This window comes from Herpailurus yagouaroundi, unplaced genomic scaffold, assembly GCF_014898765.1.
Source record: "Herpailurus yagouaroundi ecotype Mexico unplaced genomic scaffold, PumYag 140, whole genome shotgun sequence".
NCBI classification, from domain to species: domain Eukaryota; kingdom Metazoa; phylum Chordata; class Mammalia; order Carnivora; family Felidae; genus Herpailurus; species Herpailurus yagouaroundi.
This window is the reverse complement of record NW_024412395.1, coordinates 6,177,806-6,205,143: the sequence shown is the minus strand read 5'-3', so window position 1 is coordinate 6,205,143 and position 27,338 is coordinate 6,177,806. Positions and strand designations below refer to the sequence as shown.

General features: G+C 39.1%; 1 protein-coding gene across 1 annotated transcript in view; it reads left to right on the top strand.

The window, feature by feature from the left end:
- Positions 1 to 27,338, top strand: part of CNTNAP5 (contactin associated protein family member 5) — a 777,640-nt gene that overhangs the window by 370,168 nt on the left and 380,134 nt on the right. Inside the window, exons 5-6 of the mRNA XM_040474651.1 lie at positions 4,505 to 4,708; positions 19,122 to 19,306. Coding sequence (XP_040330585.1) covers positions 4,505 to 4,708; positions 19,122 to 19,306 — 389 coding nt within the window. The remainder of the gene's footprint in view (positions 1 to 4,504; positions 4,709 to 19,121; positions 19,307 to 27,338) is intronic.

Here is a 27,338-nt window from a genome sequence, read left to right as displayed (position 1 = left end):
CAGTTTCTTCACTTGTAAAACTGGAACCCAAATAGTAGGTTCCTCATAGGCTGATTGAAATCAAGATCACATAAATCTATATCTGTATCTGTATAGATATAGATATAGATATAGATATAGATATAGATGCAGATACAGATATAGATATACATATAGATACAGATACAGATACAGTTATAGATATACATGACATCACAGGGCTCATGGCGTGTGCTCTCTACATATCCAGACCCCCTACGTTGCACATGCATGTACGTTGAAAGTACATTGTGCATACAGTGGAGTCAGGGTTGGGGAAGGAAGTCAAAGATGAGGTGGGAAAGCAGGAAGGCCAGATTACAGGAAGTCTCAGAGACAGAATTTAATTCTCAGTGTAAAGGGAGTTCACTGAAGGGCTTCAGTGAAGGTGATGGGTAATGTTACTTATGTTTTATGAAGATGAGAGAATGGGTCAGAGGGAAGTAGCAAACGTACAATCAGGGACGGCAGTTACAAGGCTATTTTAAGACTATGAAGGTGATGATGTAGGCTTGAATGCATACCTGCTCAGTGTGATATGACAGATACTGAATCAACTGTGTTCTTTGGATCGTCTTCATACCATGCACAAATCTTTACCACTGTAAGTAATGCCTTTGTATTAATGATGGATGAGATGAGGGGTGTGAGATACTGACTCTTCATTTCCAGGTACGGTTTATGGAATTCTCATGACGACTTTGTAGGGTAGGCTTTGCTTAGCCCTATTGTACAGATAAGAAGACTGAAGCTCAAAGACATCACTTGAGTTGCCTCAAGTCTTCCAGCTTATAAATGGCAAGACCATAATTGAAACCCAGGACTGTTAGACTTCCAACAATATTTGTTGTTTTTGTTCCTGTCGATTGCCTCTGTCTCCTTTAGGTTTCGTGGCAATAGGGAGATGTGTTTTCTTGGAGGTAACCTAGGTCATCAACACTAGTTGATCTAGTTACTAGATTAGCCAGACATTAGAGGGAACATAATGCAGGTCATAAGTGCTGTGATGGATCAGGAGGGAGGGGAGTAGGGCCGTGGAGTGGAGAGAGTTCCTGTGTACTTCAAGCTGAGACACAGGGCACAAGGTGTGTCTGTGAAGTAATAACACACTCCCTGTTTACTCATGAAAGCATTTGTCCCACACCCACAGACAATAGAGTGTTTCAGCTTTCTGTTCCCATAACGCTGGGTTACTCTCTATTAGAGCTCGTAATAGCCCATACTAGTGTGGCTGTCCATAAATAGTATGTGTTGTATCAATTCACTCAACAGCAGGCTCCTAAGGACCCAGTTTCTTACCCAGAGTCTGGTGTAGTGACAGAGGGGGACAATTGGAAGAGAGTATGGATTCATAATGTATGCACCCAGCACTCATGAAGAATTGCAAATAGAGTGTGAGAAGCTGGGGCAAACTTGGCATCCCCTGGGCAGTAATCCATTGATTCAAAAAATGGAAAAATGGAATAGCACCATTTTGGGTGAGAAAGTGGAGTGTGACCACCAGATTGGACTGGTTAGGAACTCAGGTCCCTCCAGTCATTCCAATCTTATTAATACCCCTACTACCTATCATTGATGTAACACAATGTGTCAGACATGATGGCATCACTTTGTACGTACTGTCACTTTATATGTATTAGCACATTTAACTCTTACTGCAGTCTTCTCTGAAGAATGTTAAGTACCCCATTTTACAGAGGAGGAAATCAAGTCTCAGAGAGATAGAGTTGCCCAAGGTGACTCAGCTAGCAAGCTATGACTATCATTGTTTAAAATCCATGACCTTATCTACGCATGGACTCATTACAACATAACTGATGACATATTGTTGTCTGTGGCCTCCATTTGCTTTGGATAGGAGTCCAGTTCAGGGGACAGGTGTAGGGGTAGCGATGGGTGGTATGGGAAGGGTCTAAGGGAGGTGGGAATTGATGAAAACCTCTGTAGCTGAAGTATTTCTTTCTAGGGTCTAAGGAGTCCTCAGCAACCTTTTGGTTTGAATCACTTTGTTCCTTACGGATAAATTGCTAAATTGCATCTTAAAACTAATTACAGTAAAAGTATGATTTCACTTTTACTTTCATTTCATAATTTTGGCTTTACAAAGAATGTTTCTAGATCCTTGGCCAAAATAATATACTTAATTTATCATTGTGTATGCTCAAGCCGAGCATTTTAATTGCTTGATGAATAATGAAAAATTGAGTTTTTATGAGTGCTTGGTTTCTTTTTTTTTTTTTTTAATTTTTTTTTCAACGTTTTTATTTATTTATGGGACAGAGAGAGACAGAGCATGAACGGGGGAGAGGCAGAGAGAGAGGGAGACACAGAATCGGAAACAGGCTCCAGGCTCCGAGCCATCAGCCCAGAGCCTGACACGGGGCTCGAACTCACGGACCGCGAGATCGTGACCTGGCTGAAGTCGGACGCTTAACCGACTGCGCCACCCAGGCGCCCCGAGTGCTTGGTTTCAAATAAGACCAATCCCACCCCTTCCATACACCATTCACCACTGTCCCACCCACATAAGATGGTAAATAATGAATCTGTTTCAAGTTATATTAAATAGTCTTGATTTTTTTCTATTGTAAAAGTAATAAGTGTTCGTTGTAAAAGTTTTTGTAATTAAAAAAAAATAGGAAAACTAATGTGAAAATAACATAGAACACCTCCCAAGTAGAGTCTCTATTAACTTATTTTTAAGGACTTACTTTTTTATTATTTTTTTTTTTAAATTTTTTTTTCAACGTTTTTATTTATTTTTGGGACAGAGAGAGACAGAGCATGAACGGGGGAGGGGCAGAGAGAGAGGGAGACACAGAATCGGAAACAGGCTCCAGGCTCCGAGCCATCAGCCCAGAGCCATCAGCCCAGAGCCATCAGCCCAGAGCCTGATGCGGGGCTCGAACTCACGGACCGCGAGATCGTGACCTGGCTGAAGCCGGACGCTTAACCGACTGCGCCACCCAGGCGCCCCAGGACTTACTTTTTTAAAGAGTGGTTTTAGATTCACAGCAAAGTTAAGTATGCAGATTTCCCACATACCGCCTGCTTCCACATATACAGATCCTCCCCTGTCGTCAGCATTCCCTGCCAGAATGGTGAATTTACTACAATTGGTGAACCTACCGTCCCCATAATTTTGCCTTTTCTAGAACATCACACCGTTGGAATCACACAGTAGCCTTTTCAGATTGACACATTTCACTTGGTAATACACATTTAAATTTCTTTCATGTCTTTTCATGGCTTGCTAGCTCATTTCTTTTTAGTGCTGAATAATATTCCACTGTCTCGATATACCAGTTTATTTATACATCCACCTACTGAAGGACATCTTGGTGGCTTCCAAGATTTGGCAATTATGAATAAAGCTGCTATAAACATCCATGTGCAGATTTTTGCATGAACATAAGTTTTCAACTCCTTTGTGTAAATACCAAGCAGTGAGGCTGCTGGGTAGTGTGATGAGAGTATGTTTAGTTTTATAAGAAGCCACCAAATTGTCTTCCAAAGCAGCTGTACCATTTTGCATTCCTACCACAAATGAATGAGAGTTCCTGTCACTTCACATCCTCACCAGCATTTCTTGTTGTCAGTGTTCAGTATCTCATTCTTGTTTTAATTTGCCTTTTCTTAATGACACATGATGTGGAGCATCTTTTCATATACTTACTTGTCATTTCTATAATTTCTTTGGGGAGGTGAGAATCCCTATTAACACTTTGACATACAATTTTCAGATATGTTTATACATATCTACGAACTGAGTTGATTTAAATCACGATCTTTCTCTTGACTTTCTCTTCTTTGCTTTAACAATAGTAATTGAACACTTTTTATATATAAAAACTGAAACGAGAGCTATCACTGACACAGGATAAGTCAGGGATGGTAAGGGTGCCATATATTTGCCTTCCCTGTACAAACAGCAAGTTTTCCTTTACCGCATATTCTTTTCTACTGAACTCAGAGGAGACCTCACAATATTTTTCAACACAGGTTCCAAGAAGACAGTACTATTCAGTTAATTGTGGAATGATAGACTGTATTTTTCCATCTCTAACCTTGAACCTGAGATGAGGAGGTCAAGTGGCTCCAGATATCGGAAACAAATTGATAATGAAGGTCAATCATGAGAGATTATTACTACCAGGCACCTGACACTGTAGAGCCTGATGTAGGTACTTATGGTATTCTCACCCTGTCCCCTCAAGCAAAATATGACATATCACTAATGAGGGGTTTTACTTCCAGGCTACAAATCAGTTCACTTTGATTCAGTGTGTGATGCTTGCTTATAAATGAATAATCCCCCTTGAGTCTAATTAAGTTGAGCCTAGTCTATATGCTTCCTGTTGAGATGGGACCTTCCCAATGTCAAGAACATTCCTATAACTTGGAAAACTAAGATGGGAAGCAGGAAGAGCAATTATGAGGATATTAACTGATCTCTCTCTCTCTCTTTCTCTCTCTCTCTGCCCAGAGTCAGATGTCGCTGACTTTGATGGCCGAAGCTCCCTTCTGTACAGGTTCAATCAGAAGCTGATGAGCACTCTCAAAGATGTGATCTCTCTGAAATTCAAGAGCATGCAAGGAGATGGGGTCCTGTTCCATGGAGAAGGTCAACGTGGAGACCACATCACTCTGGAGCTCCAGAAGGGGAGGCTCGCCCTACACCTCAACTTGGGTAGGGTCAGGCTTTGCTCCTTTCTATGTAGAGATAGCAGGAACTCCATTTTGTAGTGGGTCACAGTTCCTTATTGCCCAGGTGTTATCAGGTGAAAATTGCTGGAGCTCGGTGTAAGTGGTGTTTTCCCCTTTCACCTGTCAGAGAAGAAAAAATTACCATTTTGTGAAATAGTTAAGCTGTACATAGCATTCTTTGAAACAAGATAGAATTGGCAAGTATGGAGCTCTACAAGTTCATTGCTATCATGTATCTATGTATCTATCTATCTATCAATCATCTATCTTTTTTAGTAATAGAATTTAATTTGAGCACATTTAACACACATGAACATATATATATATTTTTAAATTTTTTTTTCAACGTTTTTTATTTTATTTTTGGGACAGAGAGAGACAGAGCATGAACGGGGAAGGGGCAGAGAGAGAGGGAGACATAGAATCGGAAACAGGCTCCAGGCTCCCAGCCATCAGCCCAGAGTCTGACGCGGGGCTCGAACTCATGGATTGCGAGATCGTGACCTGGCTGAAGTCGGACGCTTAACCGACTGCGCCACCCAGGCGCCCCAGAACATATATTTTTTTTAAACTGAGTTGAATCCTCAGCAGCTTTTTTTAAAGTTTATTTATTTTTGAGACAGAGAGAGACAGCATGAATGGGGGAGGGGCAGAGAGAGAGGGAGACACAGAATCAGAAGCAGGCTCCAGGCTCTGAGCCATCAGCCCAGACCCCGATGCAGGGCTCGAACTCATGGACCGCGAGATCGTGACCTGAGCTGAAGTCAGACACTTAACCGACTGAGCCACCCAGGTGCCCCCATGAACATATATTTTAATGAAGCTTGCTCATAATCTATTCTGATTGGTATATTTATGACCAATCATAAATTGGTACATTTATGAAAGTTGAATCCCAGGAGAAAAATAGAGAAGACGCATTTTAATTTATTTGGTTTCTTTCTTCTTTCTTTCTTTCTTTCTCTCTCTCTCTCTCTCTCTCTCTCTTTCGTTTGTTCTTTCTTTATCTTTCTGTTTTTCTGTCCTTTTTCTGGTTGAAGGGAGATAGAGGGTTATATGTATAGTGGGAAAGTCTAAGTTTCTAGGCAAACACAGTTTCCTTCAAGTGCCCTGGTTGTGCCAGGATGAACCCTAGACTTGCCAAATACCAGTTAATTTGGTACAGAATGTCCTCCTGCCTTCTGTGCATTGAGGACACTGGCCTCCTCCTGTGGGCTGGCACCCAGCATGGCCTCACCACAGGCAGGCCATCATTGTAATCAACTTCCTATTCCAGGGAACAAAAGAGAAAGGAACAGCCTCCTTTGTGTGCTCAAAGGTACTTCTGAAGGAAGAGTGAAACAAGTGCTGACGGCAGGGGGCAGAATTCCCAGAGGTGCAAAAGCAAACCTAACAGCTCTTCCGTAGAGAAAGAAACCAAAAGAAAAAAAAAAAAAAAACACACGCACACACAAAAACCAAACAAACAAAAAAAACCACGAGCCCATGCTGAAGGAACAGCAAGTGCCATTCCTTATGAGAATGATTCCCTGCCTCTCATTCATATTTGTTAGCATTTGGGAAAGGGACGGTTATGGTACTTGTGGAAGATAATTATCACTAAGTATTCGCTATCGGAGTAAAGAAGGACAGTCATAGCAGAATTGAGTTTGTAAGTTCAAGTTGCATGGAAAGCTGGAAAAAAATCTCAAGTATACTTTCACAATTAGGAGGAGAGACATAAGAATAAAGATTAGTGTGGACTCATCCCAAAAGCCAAACTATGTAAGCCTCTATTTTGAGTCATTTCTGAGTATCTTCTTACCCACCATGGTGAATATTGGCAGGGGTAACAGGGAAAACATCTGGAATCCCAAGTTTAATTCATAAAATTGACATCTAGTGCATTAGATTAAATATCCACCAAAAGCATCCTTAGAAGCAGAATTTTACCCAGAAGAAAGCAGCAAGAGGATTTGCTAGTAACCTGATTAATTGTATTAACATACATGCAAAAGCAACTCAACAATGAATTATCTGAAGGGCGGGCATACACATATTCAGCAAAAGATGTATCCGTTTATTAACTGGCCTTCAATTTTGAGGAAGGGACTGTGGATGAATGGAGTGGGGCCCCTCAACTGGCCATGCCTCAGAGAGCACTGTGCGTCGTGAGTGAAGTTACAATTATTTGTCAACGCCAGAGCAGGCGCCTTCTGATGACACTCAGTCTGCCAGTTGCTGCCATTCCCAATTATGTATGCTGTCCCTCTACAATGCTCTGCTCCAGCATGCATAATCCAGTGTTGCAAACCAGTTTCACTCACAGTATTGGATGATGGAAAGGAGTAGGTGTGGTCACTCAACAGAACTGTTTTCATTGCAGACATGTGCCAGCTATTTGTTATGGGGAAAGTCACATAACCCACAAGCCTCTGTTTACCTATGTAGAATCCGGGGCTAAGGAATAACTGTCTTGTAGAGCATGGACACGAAAACCAAAAATATTATAAATTAATATTCCATGTCAGTAAGTGAACCTAATGAAGGATCCCAAAGATAAGCTCTTAATATTGCTCATTTCTTCATCAAACAATATCCAAATGCCCTGTACTCTTCTCCATGCCAACCTTCCTGAAAAGAAATGGTGTATGAAATAAATAGGACCTATTCCTTGCAATGAAAAACAAGGCAAGTCTCTTTTCCCCAGATTCCATGTGCCCTGTTTTTCTAATCAGGATGGTGACAAAGTAAAACCTCATTGAGTGAATGATTCAGTAGTGAGAATATGTTCTTCATCTAGTCTGCATAGTTTGAGAATTTCTTCATCTTAGAAAATGAAATGCTGTGGATTTGAGTGTTCCCTGTACTTCCCTATTTGAAGCAGCCACCTAACTTTCCTATAAATCAGTGCCAATTTGCATGTTTCTTCTCTAGAGAGACACTGCCACGTATCAGTTCCTTACCCCTTCCTACCTCACAAATAGGCAGCAGATCTCTGGAAGCACTAAGTTAAGGGCACAGGGGATGATAACTGCTTTGATTTGCTCATAACAGACAATCTGTCATGTAGATTGCAAAAGGGCAGGACAACATTTGTTCATTTCTATAGCTCCAGAACTTAGGAAAACACCTGCCTAAAAATGAATACATTGGAAAAAGGAGGTTCCATCTAAAATAGCAGGGGCTGGCACAATGCATGTTGTTACCGTTGGGCTTGCTCACCCCAAGCCTGTGCACCTGGCTCCCTCATGTGCCACTCTCTCTCCTATGATGGTGCCCTGCTATTTATAAAATCCCCACAATGTGCTAGGATCCTAGCCAATCTTCAAAGCAGCCCTGTTAGGTGAACAAACCAAATTAGCCCAATTACCCATAAGGAATATTAAGATCAAAAAGAATAAATCACTTCAGTTTACACAGTTAGCTATAAGGTATCGCCACTGTTAAAATGTATTATATCCAATCCATTTTTTCACTGTTATGTTAAGATTATAAAATATATGTCAGTTTTAGAAAATCTGAAGAAAAAATAAAATCATTATATTTAAGAGAAAACAGTCACTTGAAATCCTACAATTCAGTCATCTCTGCTATTAATGCTTTAGTATATTTTTCAAATGTTTTTTTCTTAAATATTTATATAAACATTTTACATATTATGCAAAATTCATGTTCTTTCTATGTTGCCACACAGCCTCCGGAATAGAAAGAATTCATGTTATGCATGATCATGTGTACCTCTTAATATTTTAAATTTTGTAAAAGAAATGAATCAAGAATAGAAAGAAAGAAGGAAGAGATGGATGTGAGGGGGGAGGGAGGAGGGGGAGAAAGAGAGGCAGAGAGAGAAGGAAGGAGGGAGAAAGAGAAAGAGGCAGAGAGAAGAATGAGGGGAGAAAAAGGGAGGGAGAGGGAGAGAGAAAGAGGAAGAAATAAAGAGGCAGAGAGGAAAGGAGAGAAGAAAGACAGGGAGGGAGAGAGAAGGAGAGAGAGCAAGAGAGACAGGAAGAGGAAGAGGCAGAGAGGGAGGGAGGAGAAGCAGGAGGGTGAGAGAAGGAATGAGGGAGGAAGAATCCAAGAATCCAAGATAGTGGGCTAAAGTATAGTGCTAGGCCAATGAAAGAGGTAGTTGTTTTTTTGTTTCTTTTTCTTGTTTTTTTTTTTTTTTTCATTTTTTTTTTTTTTTTTTGTTTTTTTTTTCCCTGCCCAGCTCTCATGGGCACTCCAGCAGCCTTTCCTTTAGTGACAATTCTCCAGTGTGTGTCCTTATCTAATCTGAGACTTTACAATTCAGCAATTCAGGAAAAGAGTGGAGGGGTTCAGCACCATGGACAGCTGCCAAGGCTCCTGCTTGGGAGTCCTATGGGCTGTGGTTCTTTTCAAGTGATGCTCTTTCCTGGCTGATTCACATTGCCTAGTTACCTCTACTGTGACTGACTTGGACAGGTCAGTTCTATGGTGAAATTGACCTAGGTCAACCCATTTAATTAATTTCTTAGGGTAAAGCAATATTTTTCTTTCCCTAAAAGTATTAATGGGAAAGTGATTTCTTCTCGTGAGGAGATCATAGAGACTCCTCTTCTCACTCTGTACATATCTCATTCACACTACCTGTGGCAGTCTGCCCTCTGCAGAATTCCAATGGCACAAACCCACACATACAGGTGGGAGAATCAAAGAGCTGAGACATTACATGACTGGGAAACTGTTGTAAGAACTAAGCAAGACATCAATAGTACATGTTGGTCATTCATCCTTACAAGAGTTCAGTGCCTTTGAATTGAGGCAGAATGTGCAATGTGCAGTAAATACAGCAGTAGTAAAGTGAGAATCCTGGAATAGCATAGACGCACGTAAAGCAGTGTCCTTGGGGGAGTAAGCATAGGGTTCAGAGGCCAGAGCACTTGATTGAATATTCAATTTATTGTCATATCTGGAGATGTAGGTGATAGATCTGCATATTCTCCAAAAAGTAAGATGGACGTTTACTATACTTTTTTGAAATCTAGACATTTGAATAAGTCAACCCACATGTATTTATAAAATGTTTATCATGTTTCTGAGTTGGTACTGAATAGCATGGAAGATATTTTAAATATTGCCATTTTTGAGAGCCTGCACTTATGCTGTGTACCAGATACATTAAATACATATTTCATTTAAAATCACATGATAGTCCTAAAAAACTATCCAAACCCATTTCCAGATGAAGAAACTGATGGTCAGTGATGTATAGTCAGTTGCCCAAGATCACACAGTTGCATTATGTTAGACCTTGGATTAGAACCCTCTCCAGTCCTACCCCAATGCCCTGACATTAATAATTAAGATGTTATAAATCTTTATGAAATAATTATATATTAATATCATGAAGTCCAAGTTCATATGTTAAATTGTGACAATGGAAGGATCGGGGTGGGAGAGAGGAGCCCAAAAAAGCATTATGGATGAACCCCGACTTACCTGGGCATTTTATTATGAAAAATAGAGGAAGACAGGTGTTTCAAAGTATCATGGTGATAAGGTGCATCCCATTTTCCATAAATTTTGTCACTAATGTAGTAACAATTTGTTGAACAAGTATATTAAATCAGATGCTAAGCTAGCCACTGGGGGTTAAAAGTTCTATTTACCTGTCCCTGTATTCAGGGAGTTCTTAACCTGGTAAACTAATTATTTCTATTTACATTCTACCTTTTTAATTTTAATTTAAAAATATAATTATGTATTATCAAAACCATATACAATAACTGTATTAAGATAGTGTTTTTATGAGGACTTTAAGTTACAAAACAGATGAACATAAGGGAGGGGAAGCAAAGATAATATAAGAACAAGGAAGGGGACAAAAAACCTAAGAGACTCTTAAGCGTGCAGAACAGAGGGTTACTGGAGGGGTTGTGGGAGCGGGGATGGGCTAAATGGGTAAGGGGCATTAAGGAATCTACTCCTGAAATCATTGTTGCACCACATGCTAACTAACTTAGATGTCAATTTAAAAAATAAATTAAATAAAAATTAAAAAAAAAAAGATAGTGTTTTTTAACATAGCAGCAGTCACAGAAGATGGATACAAATTAAGGGTCAGACTTGAACAACCATCCCTAATCTGGCAAGTGTTTTATTGAATGAATTTTAGAAATTTCCTAACAATTAAAGAAGTATGTTTCATTGCTTTAGTGATACATAAATATTTTCTCTGATTTGAGAGTCAAATCCACCGGTGTCATGTGGCTTACTGTTAGCTTCTTGTTTTTGTTTTTGTTTTGTTTTGTTTTTTTTAATTTTTTAAATGTTTTTCTTTTTTTCCAGAAAGTCTCACTTGACCACTTAGGAAAATATTCATTAGCCCTGCATCTTGCCAAACAAGGGTCTTTGTAATACTGGATAGCCCATGGAGTTGAAATTTGCCTTCTTCTGCTAAATCTTAGGCTTCCCCCTTAGTGTTGCCCCATTTTTCTTTTCCACAACTTTTTGCTTTCCATCCATCAGACTCTTTCCTGCTAAGCTAAGCTGCATAACTCACACATGTGTATGGTGGGATGCAGAAGGTAAGAAATGAGGGTGAATGGAAGTATCTTTTTTTTTTTTTTCCAATAAGGGTAACAGTGAGAATATTAGTGTTGGAATAAGATAGAGCTGGGTTGTAACCCTAACTCTGTGTTCTTGGGTGAGTCATGTGTCTTCTTTGACAGAGCTTTTTGCAGGGTTTTGGTCAGGAACGATTGAAACAACATGTATAAAGTGCTCACGTTATGTGAGAAGTTTATAATATAAGTGAATACCGATGTTGATAATCTGAAAAATTAAAGGTGGAAAGGTTAGTTCTGAAGGTCAGATGGAGGCAGGCATTAGAGACTTCCATACGAGTGGCCGCCTATTTCCTGAACAGTAAAGGAAGCCCTTTCCACGAGTGACTTTTTGCAGAAATACAATTTGAAACAAGAGTTCCCTTTCCCTTTTGCTCAGGTGATCTGAAGTTCACCAATTGTGAAAGGTGATGTGGCATCTATGTTTGAACTGCTAACATAAGACCAAGCAAGAAGATCCAAACAAAGACGACTGTGGGTGAAAACCTAGTGATAATGTGTGCCCTTAGACAGAAAATGTTAAGTCTAAGGGTGGAGAAATTGACATGCATATCCACAGTATGTTGGCAGGGGACAAAGATGAGAAATTAAATCATGAATATTTTGGAAACATTACAAGCTTCTTGTAAAAATTGTTACCTGCTTTAGGGCCTTGAGAATATTTACATTGTTTCATTTTAAGTGTATCTCAAACCACATGAAAACAAGTGGTTTTTTGTTTTTGTTTTTGAGTAAAAGGTTGTTTTATTCCCTAACATGTTCCTGGTCTAAAAGGTAACTTCTGCATATTTTTGTCTTTGACCTCTACAGTTGCCCATGGGCATTTTTATCTTGCCTTAAGAAATTGGAAACTACTGAAAGCTAGTGGTCGAACCTCACTTGCCACTGAGGAAAAACTTGAAATATGTATTTCAGGATAAAGAGTTTGATAATCTCTTGAGAATTAAGTGTTTCTTAATTTCTAATAATGGACATGTCTTGGTAAGATAGAACATTTCCTAGGACTAACGTTCATCTTTCTTTATGGTAACATCTAGTGTAGGTACAATTCAAAACATCCTTCTTGATGAATTTCAGAAATTCCCTGTTTCCCCAATTGTTTAAACAAACTAATTTTCACTCAGTTTGTTTTAATACAAGATTTCTGAATGTTAGCGTAGGATGATTGATGGAGGTGTGGGTGAAATTCATTCACATCCTCCACTTTTTTGGTAATAAAGAAGTAACTTGTACTGCAGGGAATAGTCAGTAATTTACACATCACTTCTATATAGTTTTCAATGAACCAGGAATGCATGATAAGGAATTTGTTTTTAATGAATTTTATTATTTTTCTCATTATCAAAGATAGTTATGCCCACTCTAAAAACAGCTGGAAAAAAAAAAGAAATCAAAGCCTCTTAATATTTTAGTAAATGCATTTTTTTGTTTATTTTCACGTAGTGCTTATCTGTTTCCTTTCCATACTTGTTACTTAGTCTTTATATATACTTTTCTATCCTACCTTTTTATAATTTATTTTAAGGTTTTTTAATATTTATTTATTTTGGGGCACCTGGGTGGGTCAGTCGGTTGGGCGTCCGACTTCAGCTCAGGTCATGATCTCCCGGTCTGTGATTTCGAGCCCCGCCTGGGGCTCTATGCTGACAGCTCAGAGCCTGGAGCCTACTTCCTGTTCTGTGTTTCCCTCTCTCTGGCCCTCCCCTGCTCACACTGTGTCTCACTCTTTCTCTCAAAAAGAAATAAACTTTAATTTTTGTTAATGTTTATTTCTTTTTGAGAGAGAGAGAAAATCCCAAACAAGTTCTACACTGTCAGCACAGAGCCCAACATGGGGCTTGATCTCATGACCATGCAATCATGACATGAGCTGAGATCAAGAGTCAGAGGCTTAACTGACAGCCACCAAGCTTTGCCCCTGCCTTTTTATACTTTAAATCAGGAAGGTGCACACTATTTTATACCCCTTTTATTAAATGTTATTTTTTAATAACTAAGCTGCATAACTCACACATGTGTATGGTGGGATGCAGAAGGTAAGAAATGAGGGTGAATGGAAGTATCTTTTTTTTTTTTTTCCAATAAGGGTAACAGTGAGAATATTAGTGTTGGAATAAGATAGAGCTGGGTTGTAACCCTAACTCTGTGTTCTTGGGTGAGTCATGTGTCTTCTTTGACAGAGCTTTTTCTGCTACTACTACTGAGTATACTACTGAGTATACTTTTGAAATGATATAAATACTTTGTATGTATCATTTAGATTCATATGTAATATTCCATCTGGTGATTCTGCCTAAGTTTACTCAAAGTTTTTTTTTTTTTTTGTCTCTTTCCAAACGATTAGACATTATCTCTAATATTTAAATTATTAGATATTCTTAAAACATTCATATTTTAATTTTAGTTAGTTTTTTTTTTAGAAAAGACTTCCAGAAAGTAGGTTACTAAGTAAAAAGTTACGAACATTTTTTAGTTCCTAAGTATGTATTGATTTTTTTTTTTTTTCAAAAGAATTGGCGGGATTTTCTTTTGCATTATTTTTGGGCAATAGATAAATTTGACCAGGTAAGTAAACAATGTAAAGAAGGAACAATGTTAATTCACCTTTGAGGGCAGGTCAACAAATTGCTATAAATATTCATGAAAATTTCATAACCTATTTTGCATGAGAAGATAAGTGTGTTAATTAAGGTTCATGTTTTCATTAGGTGCAGTAAGACAGAAGTAGCTGCCTTTTATTTAAGAAGATATACAGTGTTGTTCCTCTGAAGTTTTAAAATTATGAGCAGGATTATTGGCTGAAATAGCAAACTTGGTGCAGTAAGATTAGGGTGTGGGAGAGGAAGGCTGACTTTAATGTTGATGAGGGTATGTACTGATGGGATTACAGAAGCTACTTCCTCTTCCCAGGTGTTCTGAGGCATGACAGTGGTGGTGATGGTGGTTCCAGTGGATAGAAGTAGGTAGACTATGGTGGTAGCAGCCAACTTGGAAATTTACTCCTTGAAGTTTCAGAATTTAAAGATCCCAATATACATGCCCAGAGAACCTTGATCCAATCAGGGTAACATATCAACTCATCCAATTTAGTATTAATTACATTTGGAAGTTGTACACCTGGCTTACTTAAAAAAAAAAAAATCACCTAAGGATTTTAAAACAACGGATCAGGGACATATAGTTAGCTATTTAAAAAGACAAAATAGGGGGTGCTGGGTGGCTCAGTCAGTTAAGCTTCTGACTTTTGGTTTCAGCTCAGGTCATGATCTCATGTTTGTGAGTTCGAGCCATGCATCTGGCTCTGCACTGACACAGGGGAGCCTACTTGGCTCTCTTGCTCTCTCTCTCTCTCTCTCTCTCTGCCCTTCCCCTGCTTGCTGTCTATCTCTTAAAATAAATTAAAATACGCTTTAAGAAGATAAAATAAAGGAGGAACTCTACCTTATGTCATATGCATCGGAATAAAATTCAAATGAAATGTAGTGGAAAAAATGGGAGAATTCTTTAATGATCTCAAAATGGAAGGGCATTAAAGTATAACAAAAATACATAAAACAAGCCATAAATGAAAAAGAAAATGGTGGCTTTTTCAACCAAGAATGTCTGAATGACAAAAAAAGTTTAAAAATAGAAAAAAAATTTAAAGTGCAAGCAAAAAACAAAGAACAGCAACAAGGTATTGGCATCATTCACATTACAGACAATGGACTAAATACAAATTGATAAGGAATTTGACAAGAAATAGGCAAGAAATGTGAGGAAATAGTTCATAAAAAGGAATTAAAAATGAAAATATTTTCAAAATCATTCACTTTAAGGGAAATGTATATTAAAGCTGCTCAGAAATATACTGGTTTTGTCTATTAGGCAGAATTCCAAAAGCTTGAACATAGTTTCTTGACAAGCCTGTGCAGAAGAATCCCTCTCATAACTTGCTGGTAGGAGTTTGAATTGTCACAACTTTCCTAGAGGACAGTTCGACAGTACCTGTCAAAATTGCATATGTGAAAACTTCTGACCACCAGATCCTTACCTAAGAATGCATGTTACAGAAATCCAAAGTGCTGTCTACACACATCCAAAGTGCTGTCTACATACAAGGTATTTGAGAAGTTTTAAGTATCAATAATAGAGAGACTGCTTCAACATTTATTCATAGGAAACTGGTTAAAATGCATATCACATATATCATTCAATGGAATGCTATGCGGCTGCAGAAAAGAATGAGGCAGCTTTTTATATACTGATGTAAGAAAACTCCGAGGATAAATTAAGGGAAAATGAAAAGGTACACAAAAGTTGTGCACTGTATTTCATCATTAAGGTAAAACATTAATGAGGAGAAATAAAGAATATCTTTGCATATGTATATGTGTGCATATGTGCGTATATAGTCTTGCATATATTGCTATATATGCATGTATTTAATGTGTGTATGTATTGCGTTTATATAAAGTATATATGTACATAGAAGTTATATATACATAGAGTGCATATATATAAAGTATATATATGTGTATATATAAATAAATTGTGTGTGTGTGTATACACACACACTGGCTTGCATATGCCTCAGGTTTTTCCTGGAAGGAGAAAGAAGACATTAATAACAGCAATTCCTTATAGGACATGTATGGAAGATTAGCATATGGAGGCAAGGATGGAGGAAGATTCATTACTGAATCCAGAAAGTTAAAATATATATATAGTCACTTTGACCCATTTGTAATTAAATTCACCTTTGGAAGCTGGAATAATAGTACAGACAAAAATATTTAAATACTTTGCTTTAATCATTATCCTTGGCTTTATTAAAGAACTCAGTATATCTCCAAAACCCACCAAAAGCAGCACATAGAATAAATAAGTAGGAAGAAAGGATATGGTTCCTTTTCCTTTTTTTTTTTCATTCTGTGACTTGCAGTGGCTTTACATTTTCAAATGTTTAATGTTTGTGACTTACTGTTTAGAAATAATTGTTACATCATGCATTTTTAATTTTTAAGAAAAAAATTGAGGCACATACCAAAGTGAAATCTCTACTATTAATTTCACGTGGCTTATTACCTGAAACTAACTGTTTATAAGGCACACTAAGTTTCCTTCAATAGTTCATTAGCCTTTAGAAAAATTTTATTTTAAAAATAAAGGGTGTGTGTGTGTGTGTGTGTGTGTGCGCGCGCGTGTGTGTGTGTTATGGGGAGAGAGAGAAAAAGAGCAAGATAGAGAGGGAGATGTTCTCGCTCTTATCTCATGACTGGTACCACTTTTCATGCATCTGCTCAAGAAAAAAAAAAAACAAAACTAAACTAAAAGTCATCCCTAGGGAACTCTTCCTTTATTACTTCCCCCTCCAATATCCAAGGGAAAATATCCAAGTGAAGTTGCCACATGTTAGCTCCTTATTACACTTGGAAATGCATCCTTTATGCCTTCTCTTTTCCTAAACCCCTGGGTCCCCCATCTGATTACTGCCAGTCTTACTTGCCTTCTGATCAAATTCTCATACAGCTGCCAAAATAATCTTTTTTATATAAGAGTAAGCAAACAACAACAAAAATTCCAAGATGCTCCTCTCTCACCCTCAATGTGATTTGAGTTCCTAATAAATTAATAAATTGCTTTCTTAGATGTTAATCTGAGTTAGTAATCTCTGATTTACTAATTCACCACATGCCCATTCCTTAAAGGTAAATGAAATGCATGGTTATGTCGCACACACTAGCACACTATTCCCAGATGATATAAGCCAGGCTGGTGTGGTCATGGCACACTGCTGCGTGGACTCCCCTACCACGTTCCCCTCTATCTCCTAGCCTTGGCACGTGCTTCTCCTGGATGTGTGGGGGTGTTCCTTCTTCCAGCCAAATCTTAAACTTGTCACTGCTCCATTGGAGCTTCACAGCTGCCTAGCCTGCATTTGCTTGGCTCCTGGCACTAAATGCTATATACTGGCAGCATACTTTTTATCAATTTACTTATTGAGAGACTCCACATTAAGACATTCAAGGAGGGAAATAAGCCTTTTAACTCTGTATCTCCTTTATCTCCTTTCTATATCACATGCCACTATATATCACTATAGCCAGCACAGGTAGATATCAGTGCCTTTTTTCTTTTTAATGTTTATATATTTATTTTTGAGAAAGAGAGAAAGTGAGCACATGACATGTAAGGGAAGGGCAGAGAGAGAGAGGGAGAAAGAGAATCCTAAGCAGGCTCTGTGCCATTAGCACAAAACCCAATCCTGGGCTTGATCCCATGAACCATGAGATTATGATCTGAGCTGAAATCAAGAGTCAGATGCTTAATCCACTGAGCCACCCAAGTGCCCTGGTATCAGTGCCTTTTTATGGAAGGAAAGGAAGAAACGGAGGGAGTAAGGAAGGGGAGAAGGAAGGAAGGAAGGAAGGAAGGAAGGAAGGAAGGAAGAAAGGAAGGAAGGAGAGAAAAAAAGAAGGAATGGAGAAGGTGAGGGGAGGAGGGAGAAAGAAAAAAATATCTTTTAATCGTTAGCATAATTTCACCAATGGCAAGAAGTCACAACGTGGGATAATGAACAAATCAATGAAATAATGTCAGCTATGAATGCACCACCTATCATTTTTCAATTACAATAAATTTGATGCCCACCACCACCCCCATTTGAAGCAACCAAGTGTTATGAAGGAAGCAGTGCCTTGGGGCCATAATGAAGGTGGGAGTGAGCAGCCTACGGGGGAAATGGCAGCTCCTGCCCCCTTAATGCCACACTGTTGAGCATGCTGTTACAGCATTCTGGTAAAACATGACTTAGAAGAGAGGAGGAAGACATTCAGCTTTCAGTTTCTAAGGGGACCGAATAATAAAACACTCAAAAACTTGAAAGTTTATATATAAGTCATAATTAATTGCATTTAACTGCTCATTTAGCTAAATCTGAGCTGTTCTAAGGAAAAAATGCTGTAATCTTTTGGACAAAAGGTACTGGCAGGAACTTCCATAAAAATTGGAGGAGGGACGTGATGGGGGGCGAACAAGCCCAACTTGATGGAAAAATATACTTCTTCACCGGAATCTCTCATGGTCCCTCTCTCCTGAGGGCTGTCCAAGCTCCATTTCGGCTGAATCAATGCCTATGACCCATACTATCGTCAGAGTAAAAAGGCTCAGGTGGATCTGGATTTGAACGCTGGCTACATCTCTGGGTCATGGGTGCTTAACCTCACTGATCCTCAAGTTTCTTATTTGTGAAATTCAGATAATAATTTTCCTTAAGAGGATTAAAGATGAAGGGTATAAGCTTCCTACTTATGTGCTGTTTGTATAATATAGTAGGCACTTGAAAATGGCAGTGGATGTGATGATTTCCTCATCGTTGCCTCTGACCGCAGACTTAACCTAACTCAGTGTGCCCATTGCCTTCCCTTTACTTCTCCAGAATTCACTTTTCTTCCAAGGCATAACTCAAGATTCGTTTTCTTCATTCTAGAGTCGTTCAAATACAACGTATGTGTATTATCTCTAACTGTGATACCCTCTGTTTTCGATATGATTGATGACCATTAGGATATGGTTTATTTTATTATTTAATTGTTCACATTCTGCAAACGTGTCCTTTCATGTCTACAAGGGGATGTGTTTATCATCTGACCTAGATTTTGTTCTTTGAATCTGTGGGCATACCTTGTTATTCCCTTACAAGCACAGCACGGTCCTGGGCCTGTGGAGGGAGAATCATGGTTGACCGTTAGGATATAGAGCTGGCATTGCTTGCAGAATGTTCCCGTACTCAAGACTGCCCTTGTGCACAGATGCCATCCCGTCTTCCTCTCTCCTTCACAGATGACAGCAAACCTCGGCTCAGTAGCAGCCCACCCTCGGCCACCCTGGGCAGTCTGCTGGATGACCAGCACTGGCACTCAGTCCTTATTGAGCGGGTTGGCAAGCAGGTGAACTTCACGGTGGACAAGCACACGCAGCATTTCCGCACCAAGGGTGAGGCCGATGCCCTAGACATCGACTATGAGGTGAGTTGACTCTCCCCGCAGGTCCCCAAGCCCCTTGCTCAGTATCAGTAAAAATTGGCCAACAGAAGAGCAATGGAGAGAATTGCTCAGGCAGCCTTCAGTGGAAGAGTCCGAGGAAGGCATCTGACCCATGGATGTGGGGTACATGCCTTGGCAGTAATGGGGCATTAGCAAATTGTGTGCATTTTAAAATCAGGAAATCTCCTTGTTCACTTTTATAGATGTGTTCTGCTTGTAGCCTTCCTGGATCACTGTGTAGTCTCATAGTTACACTCAGCTGGACTGTTTTCAAAAATCAATTTTGAGAATAGCTGGGGAGATACAGAAATTATACTAATACAATATTATTTGTCAGTAATACTTGGGTTTAAAAAAAGAAAGGTAAACAAAATCCAAAGGAATCTGAAATCCACACGATATGCACTTGTTTTTAACCTTCATTCCTGTGCAAACTTTTGACAATACATGTGGACAGTTGGTTCTTTCTTGCTTTCTTATACAAGAGGCACCATGAAATGCACCAGACTTACAACACAAAGAAGATTGCACAAAATTCTGCAAACTGACAGCCAGCAGTTATCTATCTTGGCTAGTAGTTCAGTTCAATAAGTATTGTGCCCCAGCTGTGTACTGGACTTTGTTTTAAGCAAGCCATCAACATACAGAGATGGCTGAGACAGAGTTCCTGAGTTGGAGAAGCATACAGTCCAGTAGCAGACCCAGACCCAGAGATGAGCTGCTGTGGCATAAGGGAGTAAAACCTACTGGGGGGAGAAGTGAGGGGCATTGCAGGGATACTGGGAAGAGGGTATTTGCCTCAACCTAGGGAGACCTGGAAGGCATCCGGAAAGAGACACTTTTGAGTCTTGAAAGAAGAAGAGCACTAGCCTGATGACGAAGGTTAGAAAGGCAGGCCAGGCCAGGCATGAGATATCACAGTCCAGTATTTATCGGGTTGGAAACAATAGACAGGCAATGGTATGTTGGACCAGCTGATATTGACGCATGAGGGCCAACTGGTAGATTTTTCAGGAATTTTGTGAACTGGATGGCAAACACGGACTTTAAAAATTAAGTTAAATAAACTAATAATTCACTGAAGTATTTTTAAAAGTAATGCATTCATTAATTCCTAATTATTTTACTATGTTATATCAATTTATCCATCTATCCACCAACCTACCTACCTATTCATCTATCTATATGTACTCTTGAGGTTTTTTATATCTGTTGTATTTGTGTGGTAAAAATACTGTAAATTGGGTTTGCTACAGTACATCTCTTCCTAATTTCATATTCAGTGACATCCCTTTGGTAGTTTGAAATCCACCATGGTGAGTATATTTGTGCCAGGGATTTGGGCAAATGCTATAAATTAGGGCTTGGTTTATTGTTATGTATATTGCCTAGACCAGGGATTTGTGAACTACAGCCTGTAGGTCAAGTCTGGCTTGAAGCCTGTTTTCCTGGAGCCTGTGAGTTAAGAATAAAATTTACATTTGTAAAGGATTGTTAAAATTTATTTTAAAAATTAAATAAAAGCGTATGTGACAGAGACTGCATGTGATCACCGATAAATGAATTCAGTGAAAAATCAACAAAAGCATTGTATAAGAATCAATTGGTTACATGGCATTTACAATAAAGGTTATCGTATGTTATTTGCAAATTGTGTCTACATGTTTCTATCAGTAAAATAATCTCATGCTTGTGTAGGCACACATGCACACACACACACACACACACACACATAACATACATGTGTGTGAGCCACACCCTGAACAGCCAGATTTTAAACCTTTATGAACATGCCACGTGAGGCAGGGTATGTTAGAGATCAAACATAAGAATTTGGGAAGACGCAGATGATGATAAGCCATGTGACCTGTGTTAGCGAACTTAAACTGTGGGGGCTAAGGGGCCTCTGAAGGACATTTTGCAGGATTGTGGCTAGTTTTATGTTTTAGACTAGTAATTCTGAATGTTTGTTTCAGGAGTCAGCCCAATTAACATCCCTTGGGGATTTGTTAAAAATAAAATTACTCAGGTCTCACCCAGACCTGCTGATTAGAAACTCCAGAAGAAGGGCTCAAAAATCTGTTTTTAGAAATTGCCCAGGTGACTGTGATGTACGCTACCATTCGAAAACCACTGTTTTAATTTTTTTTAAGTTTATTTATTTATTCTGAGAGAGGGAGAAATGGGGGTGGGGGGTGGGGGAGAGAATCCCAAGGAGGCTCTATCACGTGAACTGCGAGCACATGACCTGAGCTAAAACCAAGAGTTGGGCTCTTAACCAACTGAGCCACCCAAGTGCCCCAGAAAATCACTGTTTCAGAGCAGTTACACTCTAGCTTAGACTTGAAGGCAGGGGATTGTTGGACAGATGGTGGGGATACTCTGTTAAGAGACAATTTCTGTCACCAGTGGGGTACATGCTAGAACAGCAGAGGTGGATATGAATAATTGAAAAATTAGGATCTGACTTATTTTTTTTCAATCACCATCATGAGCTGTAAGAAGGACTTCATCTTTTGATCCTAACTTTAGCTTAGCATACTGTTGATGAGATATGCCATGCATTAAATTCAAAAGAGAATTTGTCCCTTCTTGACTCAGAAAGATAACAGATCTTTTTTTTTTTTTGAGTGGCTGATAACTGGAAATCTATGAATATCAATTATCTTTCTTTGCCAAATTTAAGTAATTGCAAAAAGAGAAAAGAAGAAAGAATACACACAATATTGGAAAATATATCATTCATGAACTTGAGGACAACAGAAAACATAAAATCATCTCTATGTCTTATCATTTCCCCAAATACTTTAATTCTCCTGGCCTGGGAGATGGTTCTAAAATTCTCCCAGTTGCCTGATTTAACATTTATTTTCAAGCCTATGTCCACCTGTCTCTCCTGTGTAGAGAATCTTTATCGGATCACAGCTGAGTAGCATTAAAGTGAATGTCAGCATTTGAGGGAAATGGAATCCAGTGATGTCATTCAATTTATGGAAGTGGAACAGATTTCTTCAGGAAATACCTAAATTTCATGTTGCCTGATAAAAAGTATTTCCTAGGAAAGAAATATCTTGGAGTGTTCCTTTGAAGTAAACTCTGCTTCAGAGAATTCAGGCCCCTGCTGGAGTGCCCAGCTGGCTTGCTCCAGTGACCACATAGGAAAACAGATTGACTGTAATGGCGACCTTAGACATTGGCTATATGAGAACACGGGAGTTATGTGTTGGGAGAAGTCTCTGGAATGACTGGAGCTCTCCAGCTTTTGCAGATTCACCTTAAAGACTGAGGGAGAAAAAGAGCACTAGAATAGGAGTCTTGTGGGTTTTTTAAAAATTTTTTAATGTTTATTTTTGAGAGACAGAGAGAGAGATACAGAGCATTAGCAGGGGAGGTGCAGAGAGAGAGAAGACATAGAATCTGAAGCAGACTCCAGGCTCTGAGCTGTCAGCACAGAGACTGATGTGGGGCTCAAACTCACAGACTGTGTGATCATGACCTGAGCTGAAGTTGGACACTTAACTGACTGAGCCATCCAGATTCCCCAGGAGCCTTGTGTTCCAGTCACCACTTTGCCACTAATTGTGCAAACCCAGAAAATGAAAACTCTTAAGTTACCCAGAAGTAATATTAGCACCCTATTGGCAGGCAAAGAGATGAATAAAATATCTAAGTCTAATGTTTATTTTGTAAGAGTATTATCTATTAATCAGGATCTAGGCTATTGATATTATTTCTGCCATGGGACCCCATGTGCACATATGAGCCCTGGATACCACCAGCCAGCAGGATAACTAAAATCAGCTCCTTGGGCTCCAGTGACCCATTGTCAGAGCACATCCTGCTGCTCTACAGTTATCCCCATTCAAATTTTATACCAAGGTTGAGTATATTATGAAAATCTATGTTCTTCTTAAAATTTTAGCATTAGGAGTTAATAATTGACAAGACAATATGCTAACTATGGTGGCCTTCCTTCCTTCACCTTAGACTACCTTGAGGATATCAACTAATGACATGATGTCTTTCCATGTGGCCCCGTGAAGACTTTTGTTTCACTAAGATGTATGAAGTTGTTTGTTTCTGCTCCTGGCTAGTGCTGAGATCTTCTGTCAAAAGAGAGAGAGAATGAGAGAGAGAGAGAGAGAGAAGCAGAAAGTATATAGATTCTTGTTTCACTTTGGGAAATTTATGCCAGTTTACATCACTCAGCTTATATGATTTTCTCCAAATGCATGTGAGAAAGACTCTAACCATTCACTTCACTTCTGGCCTGGAACAGAAGAATTTTAGGAAAGAGATATTTTTAGGATCTTAGTAAGGGCCCGTTTCTCTGAGATTGTTACAATCCAATAATTCTTTTCCTATCAAGAGTGCTCAGTGACCCTGTTTACATAGCTGTTTTACAAGCACCAGAACTATTAAAAACATAGTTTGGAATTTATGATTTGCATTGTATCATGGCATAAATACCAAAAAGGCATTTTACAAATAAAAAATACATGTATTTAATAAGAATATTTAGTTAAAAAAACTAGATTGAACTAAACCCTCTAAGCAGTTAAAAGCACATATGTGTGTGTGTATATATATATATACACACATATATATATACATATATATATATCTTCAAGTGTAATTTTTATCAAAGTTTCAAAGAAAATAAGAGATATCATTTTTAATCAAGAGTTGTGGGAGGTTCTTTTAAGTCTGACATAAATTTCAGACACCTGGAAATAGAATATATTAAAAATGTTGTCCGTATAAGTGTTTTAAAAACTTCCCTATGACCTTCCATAAAAATACATATATAATGATATCACTCCCTCAATAACTTAGAAAGGTAGTTCAAAATTTAATTAATGGGTAAAAATCTCCCACAAATGATTTTTAATAAATAACTTAAAGAGAAATCAAGAACACGAATATGTAAAAAATTGCTCTCAAATATATGAAAAGATATTCAACAACACCCATTAATAGAAAGGAATGCAAATTCATGCTACAAGTGATATTTTTCCCTTATACTGCAGACACCAAAAACCTTATAATGTTGGCATGGGTATGGAGTAACCAGAGCTATTTCATACATTGTTAGTGGGATGGTAATTAATATTATATCAAAGAAAGAGCAATGTCTTCAAAATTAGAACTGTATGGTCTTCAACCCAACAGTTCTGTTTCTAGCAATGTAACCTACAGTCATAAGCAAATGTGTGCAATGGGACATATGTTAGGAGTTTTTATAGATTGGAAATTCCCCAGAAGTCCATCAAAACAGGGTTAATTAAGAATCGTGCTAAGCCCTGTAGGGAAACATCTCTGCCAGGGTGCCCTGGTGACCTCACACTATCTACGTGGTCCATGCAACCAGAGCTTTGCACAACAGCTGATTTGAGGCTTGGCGGGATGCCTTATGCTCTTTCTGAAACACCAGAGGTTGGAGGCCTGCAATTAGCAGCTTCAAGGCCATATCCCACTCACTGCACCTGCTCCGTGGGAAGCTGTCATGACAGTTTCTTGTTGCCTCCTAGGTTCTGATAAGGCATGAGGCTTTCTGCCATGCACTCGCAGAATAGAGGTGCATCATCTAGAATTGGTGAGCTAAAGTCTAGAATAAGATCTGTAGCAATGAAGAACCGTGTAGCTTATATTGTGGTCATCTGACCCCTTTTTTATCACCTTTTTTTGGTGTGTGGGACAGGTACCATGGGGAACAGCAATGTTTGGACACTCTTGCCTTTGTTGACTCTGTAAGTTACAAACCATCTGAATCTACAAGTGGCTCCTTTGCCTTTACAGTGGGTCAGTCAGGTCTTGGGCTTGGGCTTGCCTTGTTTTGTGTGTGTGTGTTTGACAAAGCCGTACAGAAGCATTATGCAGCCATTAAAAAGAATGAGGCAACCCTATATATTCTGATGGGAACCATCAACAATATGATTAGTTTTTTTTATGTAATTTTATTTATTTTTTAATGTTTATTTATTTTTGAGAGAGAGACAGAGTGTGAGCAGGGGAGGGGCAGAGGGAGAGGGAGACACAGAATCTGAAGCAGGCTACAGGCTCTGAGCTGTCAGTATAGAGCCCGATGTGGGGCTTGAACTCAGGAGTCACGAGTCATGACCTGAGCTGAAGTCAGATGCCCCAAAATAATTTGTTAAAAGAAGAGAAAAATCATTGTGGACTGCAGTGTAAACAGTATCTGTGTTTAAAATTAGAAAGAAAATATGGACTTGACAGCAGACTTCATATAGACAGAAACCATTGGGAGAGACTAAGGAGACGGGCAAGATGGAAATTAAGATAATGGGGTCAATGAAGATGGAAACCTTAGCTTTTCCCTGCCTACTTTAAAAAAATGCTTTGAATTTTGTACTACATGCGGAAGTATTTTAAGGAGAAACTGAGATGATAGAAAGAATATATGACTTAAAAGGTTTCTTTTGCTACTAAACTTACAACCTCTGATTTATGTTTATTAATAGTTTTTTTAAAGCAATTACCACTTCAGAATATGTTATTAAATTTACTTATTTTAAAGGTTTATTTAAAATTTTTTTAATGCTTATTTATTTTTGAGACAGAGAGAGACAGAGCATGAACGGGGGAGGGTCAGAGAGAGGGAGACAGAGAATCTGAAGCAGGCTCCAGGCTCCAAGGTGTCAGCACACAGCCCAACGCGGGCTCAAACTCACGGACTGTGACATCATGACCTGAGCCAAAGTCGGATGCTTAACCAACTGAGCCACCCAGGCGCTCCTTAAAGGTTTATTTTTAAAGTTTGTTTATTTATTTTGAGGGAGAGAGAGGGAGCACATGCATGAGGGGTGGGAACAGAGAGAGAGGGAGAGAGAGAATCCCAAGAAAACTCCACACTGCTAGTGCAGAGCTTGATGTGATGCAGGGCTTGATCTCACACATGGTGAGATCATGACCTGAGCCAAAACCAAGAGTTAGACGCTAAACCAACTGAGCCACCCAGGAGCCCCTCAATTTACTTATTTTAAATTGCCTCTCAACATCCCTGTCCTAGTTGTAGAATTCAAGCTTATCATAAAAGTTGACTTTTTTTTTTACTTTCATTTATTTATTTTTAATTTTTTTAAACATTTATTTATTATTAAAATACAGAGAGAGTCAGAGCGTTAGCAGGGGAGAGGCAGAGGGAGAGGGAGACACAGAATCTGAAGCAGGCTCCAGGCTCTGAGCTGTCAGCACAGAGCCCAACACGGGGCTCGAACTCACAAACCGCAAGATCATGACCTGAGCCGAAGTCGGACGCTTAACCGACTGAGCCACCGAAGCGCCCCTCATTTATTTTCATAGAAATGTGCCTGGTACATAATATACACTCTATAAATATGGGCTGACTAAATGAAGGAAGCTTCCTTCTGTATTTATAAAAGGTAATATTTCCTGCCCAACTTTTGTTCCGGTGAGAAGTTCCTTCTAGGTCTGCCATGTTTGAAGGCCACCACCCTTGCTTTAGCTTGACATTGCCTGAAGGACACTTCTCTTAGAACTCAGGCATGATTTGGGGCGCCTGGGTGGCTCAGTCGGTTAAGCGGCCAACTTCGGCTCAGGTCATGATTTCGCGGTCCGTGTGTTCGAGGCCTGCGTCCGGCTCTGGGCTGACAGCTCAGAGCCTGGAGCCTGCTTCGGATTCTGTGTCTCCCTCTCTCTGATCCTCCCCCGTTCATGCTCTGTCTCTCCCTGTCTCAAAAATAAATAAACGTTAATAAAAAAATTTAAAAAAAAAGAACTCGGGCATGATTCAAGGACTGGCCAGAAATAATGCAACTACTTATTTAGTGATCAGAATAACCACGGATCACCAAGGAAACGGTTTTCCAGATCACATGGCGGCGTAATCGATCCTTTTCTTTCTTTGGAAACTCAGTTGCAAGGCTAAAGTAGAGGGCCTATGTGGAAAAAAATAAATGAAAGAAAATAAGGAAAAAGATAATGAGTAAATGCAAAGTGGAAATAAAGAGGAGGAAAGTGGGAGGAATAAAAA